The sequence below is a fragment of the Aythya ferina genome (assembly GCF_964211825.1).
Source record: "Aythya ferina genome assembly, chromosome: 2".
Lineage (NCBI taxonomy): Eukaryota > Metazoa > Chordata > Aves > Anseriformes > Anatidae > Aythya > Aythya ferina.
The window spans coordinates 66,155,559-66,169,500 of record NC_140297.1 but is presented as its reverse complement, the minus strand read 5'-3'; the positions used below and the strand labels follow the sequence as shown (position 1 = coordinate 66,169,500).

Below are 13,942 nucleotides of genomic sequence, written 5' to 3'. Positions count from 1 at the left end.
CACATGGCTCTTTAAGGCCTCAGAGATTGCTCGCCAGGTGCCAAGCAATCCCACTGCAACCTTGTCGTTTTTAGTTGCAGAGTCCCACACCTTGACATCAATTTGGTCCCATATTTCAGGCTCATAAACTGTCCATTTGTTAATGAGGAGAATATGCTGTAAGGTTATCAGGACAATCTTTGTTCCTAAGGATGTATGATTCCCCATAATGCGCAACTGCTTACCAGCGAGAGGCAGTTGTGTGCACAGGTCCGCTTCTCTCAGCTCGAGCTTCTCTCCAGCTCCAGTGCGCCTGTTCTCAGCGACTTTCTGTATGAGCTTCTCTGAGCGGTTTGCTGAGTCTGGCCAAACCTATCTTCATGAGGCAATCAAAATGCCTGTTCCCGTCCTGGTCTCCATTCTGCCAGCCTGTTCCTCTTCATTCCTTCTTTCTGCTTCTTTATTGATCATAACTCCATCGTGTTGCCTTTTTTTTATCTTGAGGGCAGGCTCCCCTCTTATACCCTTCTCTCCACAGCAGTTCTTTTCAAAACAACTTTTCATTGGTCAAACAACTTGGAATGTAACAACAACAGCAAACACCCAGAAACATCCATGCCTTAATGGCTGGAGAACAAGAGAACCAGCTGGGGAACAAGAAACCCTGAGACTGCATGGAGTCTCCTGAATCACCCTTCTTTGTTCCCTCTAAACTCTTTTATATTCCTGATGGCCTCGTCGTTAAGAATCTGATGTTATCTCAATCATGGGGTTTTCCAACCCCCATGGCCACATTCGTAAATCTCCCCCTTCTTTATTAATATCAACCATTTTCTTGACACAAATTACCACTCCATATATAAAAATCTTAACAAATTAGACAGCTGGGCAATCACCAGCAGCATGAAGTTTAACAACAGTAAGCGCTGGATTCTGTACCTGGGACGAGGTAGGGGATAAGAGGCTGGAGAGCAGCCCTGTGGAAAGGGATCTGTGGTTTCTAGTTGATGGCAAGTTGAATGTGAGCCAGTATGTGCCTTGGCAGCCAGAAGGGCCAGACATGTCCCAGCATACATTAGGCACAGCACTGCTATCTGGCTGAGGGAAGGGATTGTCCCACTCTGCCCTGCCTGGTGCGGCTTCACCTTGAGTACTGTGTGCAGTTTGGGGCACCACAGTATCAGATGGACATAAAACTACTAGAGAGCATCCAAAGCAGGGCTAAAAAGGTGGTGAAGGGTCTAAAGCAGAAGATGTAGGAGCAGTGGCTGAGGTCACTTGGTTTGCTTGGCCTGGATAAAAGGAAACTGAGGGGAGGCCTCATGGCAGCCTGCAGCTCCCTTACAAGAGGAGCGGAGGGGCAGGCACTGAGCTCTGCTCTCTGGTGAACCACAACAGGACCCGAGAGGATGGCACAGACCTGTGACAGGGCAGGGTCAGTCTGGGTGTTAGGAAAAGGTTCTGCACTGAGAGGGTGGTCAGGCACCGGAAAAGGCTCCCCAAGAGCAGTGGCCAAAGCACTGAGCCTGTCAGAGTTCAAGACACTTTCAAATACATGGTCTAATTTTTAGGTAGTCCTGTTTGGAGCCAGGAGTTGGATTTAATGATCTTTGTAGGTTCCTTCCAGATTGGGATATTCTGTGATTCTTTGACTGGCACTTTGAAGATACCCATTGGGCAGCCTTCTCTGACTGAGACAGATGCCATTCTTCCACTCCCGTGTCACCTTTCCCTTTACTGCAGTGCCTTGTGATGATTGGATGTTACATGTGAGGGCTATCTCAATCAGTCTAGATTCATCAAGTGAACATTACTTATGCAATAATGTACTCCTGCCACTGCTCATTGAGAAGCAAAAGAAGCCTGAAGTGGGAATATCTGATATTCTGGCCTTCCTCAGGAACTCTGTGTTATACTAGTTTAATGTTAAGTAAGTTTTTGTGCCCATCATATTTAATTATGAACATTGTCAAAGTACAGAAATGAAATAGCTAGCAACAAGTCTCCAGCACAAAACTAATGTGTGCCACTCATTTTTCATTCTGATGTGAATTTGATACAGTGTCAGACCAATTTTATTGGAAATTGTATTTTTTTAGAAATGGTATAACTAACAAAGAAATGAGTGCTACTCATTAAGCACAAACTGTTCTGTGCTTTGTAGGAAATGAAAAGTTTACTTGGAATACGCAAGCTAGGGGGTGTTTCACTTATATTAAGTTAAATGAAATATGGATGTTACTTACCACTGTGAGGCTGTTTTGAATGTACTTTTTGTCTCTGTTAGCTGCCCAGTTTAGATATCCATCACTTTTATTAGTATTAAAGTGAGGGAGAGATTTAAAAAAATAGGTATAATAAAGAGCATTTTTATTAAGAATAAAGAGTATTTTCTTTTAATTTCTGAACTGGCAAATTCCAAAAAGTCACAATACTGTTTGATACCCACTACTCTAAAAGGATATTGCTGCTTATTTGTGTTTGAGGAAGAAAAATTGACCTCATTATGGGTGAGTAGTTGTAAGCAAAGTTGGATTAAATCAAAACTAATCAATACTGTGATTAAAAAAAAAAAAAAACTGAGAAAACAAAACATATCCTAAAGGAGAGGAATATTAATTACTATTCTTTTTCTGATACAAGCTAGTTATTGCACTTTTTTTGAGGAATCCTAAGCCATTTGTTCCCCTTATTTTTTGACAAAGATAAAAAAAATTGTCTGTCTGCTCTATCACACCTAACTTCGGATCTCTTAACAGAGAATTCCTTGTGTCTTTTTCCTTTGTGTTTCTGGGGATTCCAAGAATAGTACTTGCTAAGGACTTGGCTTCATCTGTTCTGAGATGCTGACTGATCTGTAAAAGTCTGGTTTTGTTACATCATTTGTAACCCCTCAAAACCTTGAGGAAAAGGGTAAGTATTAATTAAGCTGAATGTGGTTTTCTGTGGAGAAAACTTCCTGGTTGCATTCATGATGAAGAAGGTAACCACTCTGTTCCAGTCATGAAGTGTTTTGCTAACAACAGGTCTGTTATCCCCTGTAATGGCACATGAATAAACCTTGACTTAAAAGCGTTTTGAGAAAGGTAACACTGCTGGATTTGAGAGTAGCTAGCATCCTTTCATCTCAAGCTGAAGAGCTCAAGAAGAGCTAATAAACAACTTCTCTATATGAAGAAGCTGAAAATGAACAAGCAAAAATGACAGGTGGAATATAAATGTAAAATGGGCTAATCAATGATGCAGTCCAAGTTATGTGAAATGTAAATAAGAAAACAGCCATATGGAGTGGAGTGTCAGGTAATAATCACTTTCTGTAGATTAATCAGACAATCAGAAGAGGAAAGTTCTCTAAAATGGCAGGGATCAAAATTTTTATATAGGTTTTACATGGCTATTGATAATGCAACTAAGAACAGAATTTGTTCTACCATTTCAATCTTCTCTGTGCACTTTTATTTCAAAATACTTGTTTGTGTACATGTGTGATTAAGCTGTTTGTTTCTTTGGAGGCTGGATGAGAGTACAAAGGGAAGAAACTCCAGCTCCCTTTATCTCTCATTGTTTTGGCACAGGAAGAATTCTCAATCTATTATAGTACTTGAATCCATTGGGTAGGAGCAGCCTGGCTTGAGGTTGAACTCATGCAGTGCAGCTGCAAGCAATATACCTCATCAGTTCAAATGGCTTCTCTTTGCTATAACATTATTTACTGCCACACTGCTACCAAGGCATGCCCCTGTCAAAATGTCAGTTTAGATTGGTACAGAGAGAGAATTTTATTCAGCTGTCTGCATGATGCAGAGTTACTGATCACAGCAAAGCAACAATAAACTGGTGGTAGGGTTTTGGAGGAAGACAGGGCAGGAAAGGAAGGTATATGTGAATAAAACACATATGGTGCTGTAATTGCAACAAAAGTATTGAGCTTGATTACTTGATGACTTTGGTTTTCATCTCTGTATGATCATGTGGACTTTGTGGCCAAAACTTTACTGAAACAATAGATTTAGGTGTATAACCTTTGCTAATTAAAACCATAATAATAGCATAAGATTATGGGAATGAATGGTTGAGTGGACGGTCAAAGTTAAAGCCTGGTACAGAGGAAGCCTTTTTGCCTGCATTGATCCAAAGCCCAGTAAAGACAAAGGGAGTGAAACGGGGGTCTCGTGCTGGGAGACCCAGATCCTTTTCTGTTAAGCCTGCAGTGCTCTGATCAGAACTTCTAGCTTTGTGTGCTTTGAAAGTAGCTCTTGGTTTATGATTTTCTATTTTAGGGTAACACAGTATGGCATGGCCATCAGAAATGCTGCCAGGCAAGCATTTTCCCTGTCTTCTGTTGTGCTGAGTTGCACTGAAAATTCAGTCTAGATGTGTTTTCACATGCCCCCATTCAGAAGCAGTGGATATGATGGAGTATCTGGGGTTTGTCTTTTCAAGTCTGTTTCCCTGGTTGCAATGTGATATTAAAGTCTTAATCTCATTTTCAGGCTTAGTTAATATTTTGGGGATATTTATATTTTCTCAAGTAAAAGAAACTTTATGCTAGGTCAGTGACTCCAGACATAAACTGACTTGATACCACTAACTTCAGATAGAGCTATGCTGACACACAGCTGATGTTCCTACCCAAAGTACTTGCAGATCTATTCAAACAAAACGTTGTTTAATATGCTCTTAGGGGGAAGATCAATCTGCTGAAACAGATTATGATCAGTATCCTCTGACATTGACTCATGCTTAAAGTTACAAGGAAGCCATGGCTCTGGGATGTCAAAAACTCTATCAATACATAGCAAACTATAAACCTTTCCCTGAATAGCTTTTTATTAGCTAGGATTGTTAATGTTTATAACATTGCCGTGCCTGCATTAGAGCTGAAGTTTAGAACTGGAGAGTAAAGAGAAACAATGCTTCTTTGAGGTCCTGAGGGGAAGGAAGAGGGAATATGCTTCTTTGTAGAGAGTGGGTGATTGGCATCTGATAGGGAGTGAAGTATGGGATAGAGAAGGAGGGGAAGAAAAAAAAAAAAAAGTGAGAAGGTTTTCTGTTAACTCAAAATTTTCTGTTTAAGACAGATGTGGAAAGGTTGACTTACAGGAGAGGAGCAAGGTGGTCCAAATGTTTCCAACTCCTACAAGGGATGAGAGGTTGTTCTGGAGGAGGAACTAAGAAGATCTCCAAAGGCATAGCTTGGATTCAAATTTAAGTGGTCTCTTCAATATTTAGCTTTTAGAAATGCGTTCAAGAATGTGCACAAATTGGATGATATGGGTTAAAGTGGTGACAGTGACCTTTGGACATCAGCAGTCTTGTCAAGGAAGAAACTGAAGTTTCTCTTACAGGAAAGCTGGGAGAATAGAATGAAGAACGACTAGATGGGGCAGCTGGAAGCAGATTGTCACGCTAATTGGTGGTTATTATGGGTTATATGTAACATTTCCTTATGTTTTGAAGGCTAGTTAAAAGTATGGCAAAGGGAATTTTAGAAGGGTATACTCTGGTACAAATATGAAGGGGAAAAGAGGGAGATACTTGAGAACAGGACCAAGCTGTTCCTGAATATAAGGCTCAAAAAAGGTAAAAACAGCAGTTATCTTTGGGGTGGCTTTGGCCGTCAATTCATGAGGCAAGGACCATTGGGATGTATTCTTGTGGAACTGGAGCATCATCTGAGATATCAGAGGCTTACTGGTAGTGAACCATTATTAAAGTGATCCCATGGATTAAATAAAATCCTGCAAAGTAAGGGTTGCAAAGAGGGTATCTCACAGGCAAAAAACAAGGCCAGCTCTTGTGCAGGGGAATGCTGTGCAAAACCAATATACAGTGTGTGCAGAAATAAAGTCTGCATGCAAACACGGTGAGGCAAGCTGTGCTGTAAGAAAGCACGGTGCATTTCAGTCTTGAAAACCTGAAATAAGAACAGAATCTTCCTAAAGTGCAGGCCATAAGTGGCGCCTACTGAATTTCTATTACAAGTAAGTGCAACCCAACTGAAGAACTGCATCCTTCCCATTATTTTCTCTTTCCTTCTGCATTTGCTGCAGGAGAAACACACTCTGGGTGCACAGATCAGCATCAGCTGGGTGAGCTGTTGTTCCTCAGAAAGCAGCATGCCAAATGAGGACTCCAGCACATAACAACATGCTCGTGTCACTTTGGCATGAAGGGAGCAGGCTGCTCCCCTTCCAAGCCCCCCACGCCATCCTGTCCTCACACTGGAATACCCTAACCGGGGAAATATGTGCTGGCTGTTTAGCGGAGGGGTCAAATCCATTTGGATGAAATTCCAGGCTGCAGTGATAACAATGGCAGGAAGCAGAGTCCTTGAGCTGGCCATGGTGTCTGCCTGCTCTCAGCGGCAGGGTGCTGCAAGATTTGGCCTCCCATCTGCTGCTCCACACTGCCTGTGCTTGGAAAGCACTGATTGTCCCCTGCACAACCAAGAGATCACCGCCAGTGGGGCTTAAAGGCAGGAACCCCTCAGTTAATTGCAAACATGGCTCTGTGATCAAACCACTTGTCTAAACCTGAACCACCTCTTCAACTTTTTGGGAATGGGGATTTTTATGTTTCATGTGATTGTGTGTTATCAAGCAGGGAATTCCCCTTTGCTCAGTGGAAAATCCTCCTGCATGAATATCCCTGTAAGAGTGCATTGCAAGCACTGTAAACCTGGATCTTGGAGATTTTCGGTCTGTGCTGCTAGTAATTCACCAGTCTGAGGGAAATTACATTCTACTAATTGCCCCTCAAAGCATATGAGGCAATACACAAACAAGAAGCATTGCAAGCTTGTTACTTAGGTTTAATACAACATTTTACTCTTTATTCCATCAGCTACTTTTTTTTTTTTTTTTTTTCCCTGCTTGACTGAAACTTCCCATCAGTTAAGATAGGCATGCCAAAGGATCAAACCCAGTGCAAGAGACCGCATCTGGCGTTTCCTGGAGCAAGTGCTGTAGTCTGGGAGATGTTTGCCGATCTTGCTCTGACCCTGAGATGACAAGGAGGAGCTGGAGGGTTTGTCCAAGTTGAAAAGAACGGATGCATATTTTTCATTTCTAACATGCCATGCAGCATTCCCATTGCTCGACAGCAACTGCATGGGAAAGTTCCACCTTATCAATTTGTTAAGAATTTAACAAATTAAGTCTTTCTCATCTGGGAATAGGAGACAGCACTCATATGCACAGACCAAGAATGTAGGAGTACTTTGTGAATGCTCTGGTAACTGGAAAGCTCCAAACCCCACTAACTAACAAAACAAACCCAAAACTCCTAAAAGGTATCACCACAGCCATTAGATGGAAATGCATTTCTTTCTGTCAGCGTAATGACCAGTTCAATCTCATTTCCATTGCGACTGTTTTTTGTATGTTTGTTTGTTTTGCCCAGCTTATGACAGCAGTGAATTTGTGAAACGATGTTCTGCACATTTCCTCCAGGTCATTTCCTTTTCTTCTGCTCTGGAAGGATCTTACACTTTGTCACCTTGGCTGGTCAGACCTGAACCCACGTGCGTGTTTCTGTGGACGTATGAATGTTGGTCCCCCAAGGAGGAACTTGCTGCACCCGTGGGTTCAGTGGAACATACTTTTGTGCTGAGTATACACACGTCCCCCTAGGGACCAGGCTTTGGGGGAGACAACTAAATGGCACAGACTTTGCCTACAGACTGTGTAGACTGTGCTTTAAATGTTGTGATATTTTTCTCCCTTATAAGGTATTTTCACATTTAAAGGGAGAGCATAGCTGAGTCTCTCTCACAGTCTAGTCATTCTGGCCACTGGGTGCCTGACATTTTTCCCCTTAATTTTTGTTTTTTAGTGTTTCTCTGCTATTCTTCTGTGACCTTCTACCACGGTAGATCATTTATCAAATACCCAGTAATGGCTAAACAGGGGCCCATTATAGCAAGCATGTGCAGCATTTTGTCAGCAATAAACATACTGTGGTTAGTAAATATGGTATACTTGGAGAGCATTACATGGAAATCAGCGTCAGGGTTTGCCAGAAACTCAAACTATAATTTAAAAATAGAAATAGCTCTCATCTGAGAGAGTTGAAGTGATTTCTTCTAGCCCATTTTGGTTTTCCTATACTTACGATTCTGAACTTAGGTCAAAGTTCATGTCTCTGTTTATGTCGGAGTCTAGAACTGAGACTTTGGGTGACTGAGTCTGATGACAAGAAGTAGAAATACAGATAAAGACTTTGAAAATCAAATTTTTGCACCATGAACTGTAGATTTGTCTTTTCTTTCATGGCGTTCTTCATCAACGAGATAAATGTATTCCTGATGGAAGGTAGATTGATAGTCTAGACACTGTCATCTTTATTTTATTTCCAGAAATGTACAGAAAATGTGCAGAAGTTCCCATGGTTGACCAAGATGCCTCAGCCATTGTCTGGACTATTGACAGCAAAAAAACGAACCCAATCTTTCATGGGTATTTTTTGCGGTACAGGTAGCAAACAAGTTCAGTTACCAGTTACTGAGGAAGAGATTTAGAACAACACCCCTTCCACCCACATCCCTCACTTTTTTTTCTTTTCCTGTATGCTTTTCTGTGAAGTTCTGAATTCAATATGGACCTCCTACAAGCCAGAGGCTATGTGTATATAGCTACATGTCTGTGATGCCAGTGATGTCCAGATATTTTGCCTTCAAGTAACTTTTTTCCCCTAGGCCAGGCCAGGTAGCCTTTTTATGGTTCCTCACAGTCATTCAAATTTGTGTCTTGAGAACCAACACTGGCAAAGTCATAGTAAAAGTTGAAAAATGGGAGAGAAAAGCTAAAGGAGAAAAGTACCTCAGCTTTTTGTATATTTTCTCCTCTTTGCATTTCATTTTCTCTCTAAAATCAGAGCCAAAAAGCAACATTTAAGGTGCAAGTGTGCAACTACCATGCTCAAGATTAATAGACAATTCTCACAAATCTGCACACAAGCAGAGCACCTAAATACTTGTGTTCTGCTTTCACCTATGTAACAACATAAAAGCAGCTGCTTAACTTAAAACTCTTCACTAACTTTTGGTATAAATGTTTTTATCCTCTTTCATCCCCTTCATCCCGTACTAACTATGTTATTCCTACTCCACCTGTTTCTACATGCTTTTCAAGTTGTTCTGGTCGTCCTTGGTTTATTTGTGTTGTTCACCATCCCCAGCCAACTCTGGAAATAAGTACTCTTGCAAGAACAACAGTGGGAATGCAGTTGCACATCATATTATTTTTGGCTAGCTACTTCAGGAACAACAGCTATTGTTTGGCAACAAGACAACTGCTTTAGTGATGTTGCAGTTAGAGCCTAGGTGCTGTTCCTCCCAAGGCTGAGATCCATTTTATATGTACAATTTGAGGTCAAAATTATTTGGAAATATCTGTTTAAACATATATATTTAAGACTGTGCATAAAAATAATGCTCTCTATTAATGTTGTTTCTTTCCTGTTGTGTGCTGTTACATCATAGAATCATCAAGGTTGGAAAAGACCTTAATGATCATCTGGTCTGACCATCACCCTACTACTACCAGTGTTACCCACTAAATCATGTCCCTAAGCACCATGTCCCACCTTTCCATGAACACCCCCAGGGACAGTGAAGCACTGCTTCCCTGGGCAACCTGTTCCAATACCAGACTACTCTTTCTGTGGAGAAATGTCTACTAATTTCCAAACTAAACCTCCCCTGGTGCAACTTGAGGCCATTCCCCCTTGTCCTATCACTAGTTATCTGCAAGAAGAGGTGGACCCCCAGCTCCCCAGAACTTTCTTTCAGGTAGTTGTAGAGAACAGTATGGTCTTTTTCCCTGAGCCGCCTCTTCTCCAGACTGAACACCCCCAGTTCCCTCAGCCGCTCCTCACGGGACTTGTGTTCCAGGCCCTTCACCTGCTTCATAGCCCTTCTCTGGACACACTCCAGAGCCTCCATGTCCTTCCCATACTGAGGGATCCAAAACTGAACACAGTGCTCAAGATGTAGCCTCACCAGAGCAGAGCACAGAAGGACGATCACCTCCCTGGTTGCCTGTGTTCACCGAAAAGACCCACTTTCTATTTATTATCCCTGTGATTTTGACTTAATAACACGCTGCTGCGTGCGAGATGATGCACAGTGGGGCAAAACGTGTTTTTTTTTTTTTTTTTTTTTTTTTTGTGCGGGGCTGGGGACAGTTTGTCTGGTGCATCCAGGCGACACCTCCGGCTGGGAAGTGTAACGCTGCCGCCGGGGCTGCACCGCAGGGCGGCCACAAGATGGAGCCGCGGCGCCTCAGAGCCAAAATGTCTGACCCCTAAAATGTCCCGGTGTCGGCAGCCGACACGAAGTGAGGGTGCCGGGTCAGGGTCCCCTTTGCTGGGAAGGGAGCAGGTGAAGAAAGGTGACTCCCGGTGCTCGGCAAGGCGCAGCTGTAGGCTGGACAACGGTGAGGGCGGGCAGACGATCAGCGGGGATGGATGCTGACAAAAAGGGTTGCGATCCCATCCACAGATGAACGTGACTGCTTTATTCCAATGGCTATCGAATACCTTGCCTGGGAAATGGGTCTTTGTTTGGCTCTAAGGGTTGACTGAAAGCCTTCTCTTTCCAATACCCCTGAGAGCTGCTGGTTAATTCTGTGGCACAAATTATTTAATTATGTGCTCTGCCAAGTGAATGCAAGGTCTCCAATTGAATTTTATCCTCACTGGGCAACTATTTTAGATGCTTTGGTACAACATAAATGCATATTTCCTGCATGCCAGATCCTGGCCCCATATCCATCAAAGTAAATCTTCAGCAACTTCCACTGGAGGCTTGGAACAGCCCTAAGTTATGTTTTTGAGGTCAGATTGTGACCCTGAAACCCTGGCAGAGACCCAGACCAAGAAAGCTGTGTTGGACATTGGGGAGGGAATAAATTAGCATTTGTCTATGCTTTTTGCAGGAGTAAACTGTTACAAAGGTGTGCACTGGAGTGAAAGCTCCTCAACATGGTAGATATTGGTTTCTAGATATTTCTGCTGGAAATAACTCTGGGTGAGTATATGGGGTTAGTCCATATTTGCTGGAGCTGCTCTGTCACATACAACAATCAGTTTTCCTCTATCTATCCCATACTATCAAACAAAACAAACAAAGAAACAATTTTATAAAAAGAAAGTCCAGCTGTAGGTTATATGTTTTGTGTATGTTTTTGTTGTTTGATTTTTTTTCTCTCTAGTGAATTTAAATCTTCATTTTCTCTCTCTGACAAACAAAAGTGGCAGGTCTAAGGAGTATTAGGTAATTGTGGTTGTCATACTCCACATTGTACTGAGGAAAAAATTAATTGCTGTGTTTTCGCCCAAGGGTTTGAGCAGCAGTCCTTTTGTTTGGCTGGGGGCAGGTAATTTTCTTCCCGTTCTAGACTGTGTACAGTGGAGCAGCATGAAAGGATTCCTATACAGCTGCACTGTGTGAGTAGGCAGGCATCTCATTCAGTAATAACTTCTAATTTATACAGCCATGAAAATCTGCTTCTATAAATAAACAGTTCTGACTGACTTTGCATGCTTACTCAAAACAAAATGAGAAGGAGAAATCTAGTGTAAATGTCATAAAGGCCAGATCCTTACTTGGCGTATATCAGTAAAGCCTTTTTGAAATCGGGGGGAAAATATTTGTTTGTGATCAACAATATATCCTTTCTCCTTTGCATAGTTTCATGTGTGTTAGAGAGAAAGGAGCAAAGCAACCTGAGATACCAGCACTTGTGTTTTGGAGACAAGCATTCCTGAATTCCTGCTCGAAGCACATAACTCAGACCCAGCTTCCCCCTTCTCCAGCAGCATGCAGAATGTAACAGAGAACAAAGCCTTCCCTGAGTCCTCTCCAAAGCAAGAAGCAATCCTCCTCACACTTCTGCAGTCCATCAAGAAAGTCTTCAGCCTCAGATGCCACAGTTAATCACAGCACAAACAAGAGCTCAGGTTTGCCCTTCAGCTTCTCTGGCTGAAGCTATGGGGAAAGAACCAGCCCCTTTATCAAGCTTTGTTTTGAGCTTCTGACATTTAAAAAGCTTGCACTAGACTATCAGTGCAAAAATAATAACCATAATAAAATGCGACCATATAAGGAATCTCCTGAACTTTCTCCTCTTCCCTAATTCATTTCATGGTTTTCATCTGTCTGCCTCTCTGAAATATTTCCTCTGACCAGCATCTTTCAGCTGGATCCTTTCCATGCTCGCGTTCAACTTCAACAGAAAAGTTGGGTGCACTTATCTGTATTCCCTTTGCAAAGGTAGCTGGAGTGAGTTACCTAGATAAAATGAGAACTGCTGAATGTGTACATCTCACTGAGTTAACTTACTTTGCAGGTTAGTCCTAGTGTGTCAAGTACACAGACTAAAACTTTATCAGGTGCTTAACAGGTGAGGAGAACAATCTTATGTACACACAATTTCTTCCATTGCTCACAGGCAGCTTAAAATGTGTTTCATTTTTGCTAAGCTACAGCAGCATTAAAAAGATGAAAATAACACTCCAGTGAACTGAATACATAGAAGCTCTAAGCTATGGGTTTTGGCAATGAAGATAGAGTTTAGACACCAAAGTACTGCAACTAGTTTCAAATCCTCATTTAAATGCAATGCTAATCTTAAATATAAAAAGAGATCATTCTTTTTTCACATTGAACATTAAAGAACACTTCCACTACTGTCAGTTTTGCTTGTTTATTGCAGTTTACAAAGCACATCTCTAGTGTTTTAGATGTTAACAAGATGTTGGGGCTAATAACAGAAATCAACTATATTGAACAAGATTAGTAAACATGTGAATGGAGTGTAATTATATGGCAGGCAGCTTTATGTTAAACACTGCTTTAAATTAACATGCTTTCTGTCAAAGCAATCATACAGTCAGTATAATTAGGTTACTTTTGCTGCAAAATTATCTGAAAAAAGTGTTGCCTTCAGATTTCATTCTGAAATGGAGGGGAGATATTATGCACATTAGTATTCCAGAATGTTTCTCATTAGAAGAATCTGGCTTCATGGTGAACTTTCTGAGCAGACATTCCAAATTGCAGTCCTTATTAGTCCAATTTGTTATCTATCTAGCCTAGAATTCACAGCAGTGTTAAAATTATCCCTCCTCATATTTTTTTTTCAGACCTGATTAAGGGCAATCCAAACAAGATCTGGCTAGCATTTACAGGTCCCTCACCAAGCATTGCCAAGCTTGTGAGGGAGTTTGTTTACCAGTGACAAGTTTTAACCATGGACACATCCTCATGTATGTTGTGCAAGAGACGTAAAATATGTGTAAACAGATTAACACCATTTTCTGATTCATAGCAGTTGTGGAGTTATCATGTAAGAGGCAAACATTTCGTATTTTCCACCAGTTTTCCATACATCTGATGACATAATGGCTTCACCAGAAGCTGCAGTGCATTGGAGAAAGGATTTATCACAGCTGCGTTTATTTTCCTCTACTTCATGGCTTCAGCATTCATGGAGAGATTGGCTTGAAAAGAAGCATTCACTTGCCTTTCTGCTTGTAGTCCAGTATTACTATTGAATCTCCTGTTCCGAGGCAGAGGAGAACAGATTGTTCAAAAAAAAAAAAAAAAGGAAAAAAAAAAAAAAAGGAAAAAAAAAAAAGGCAGAATATGAAGTCCTTTTATAGATCAAACATGCTGTTGGGCAGAGGATGTGAACCTGTCCCCAGCCTGTCAGCAGCACTGGGGAACTGAACCTGCCTGAGATTAGGAGAAAGGCAGTTTGGACCAGCTGCTATTGTCTAAAGTGCTGCAAAAGTCAAGTGAGCCTGGGACGTCCATGACAAGTGAAGGATTGCTCAGTTTCTGGAGGAATGACTTCCAATCTACCACGGACCACATCCATTGAGAATAATGGTGCTTTGCTACTGGAAAAAGTATCTGCCACCAAGCAAACCTAGTTTGGTGCAAGAATACATGAAA

At 41.6% G+C, this 13,942-nt stretch overlaps 2 protein-coding genes across 2 annotated transcripts in view; one reads left to right on the top strand and one right to left on the bottom strand.

The window, feature by feature from the left end:
- LOC311432957 (uncharacterized protein) overlaps positions 1-12,092 on the top strand; it is an 84,555-nt gene extending 72,463 nt beyond the window's left edge. Inside the window, exon 11 of the mRNA XM_084511607.1 lies at positions 11,675-12,092. The gene's annotated coding sequence lies outside the window, so the exon portion shown is untranslated. The remainder of the gene's footprint in view (positions 1-11,674) is intronic.
- A 1,304-nt stretch (positions 12,093-13,396) lies between these two features.
- Positions 13,397-13,942, bottom strand: part of ADTRP (androgen dependent TFPI regulating protein) — a 32,270-nt gene continuing 31,724 nt past the window's right edge. The window contains exon 6 of the mRNA XM_084511602.1: positions 13,397-13,544. Within this exon, the coding sequence (XP_084367728.1) occupies positions 13,501-13,544 (44 nt within the window). The 3' untranslated portion in view covers positions 13,397-13,500. The remainder of the gene's footprint in view (positions 13,545-13,942) is intronic.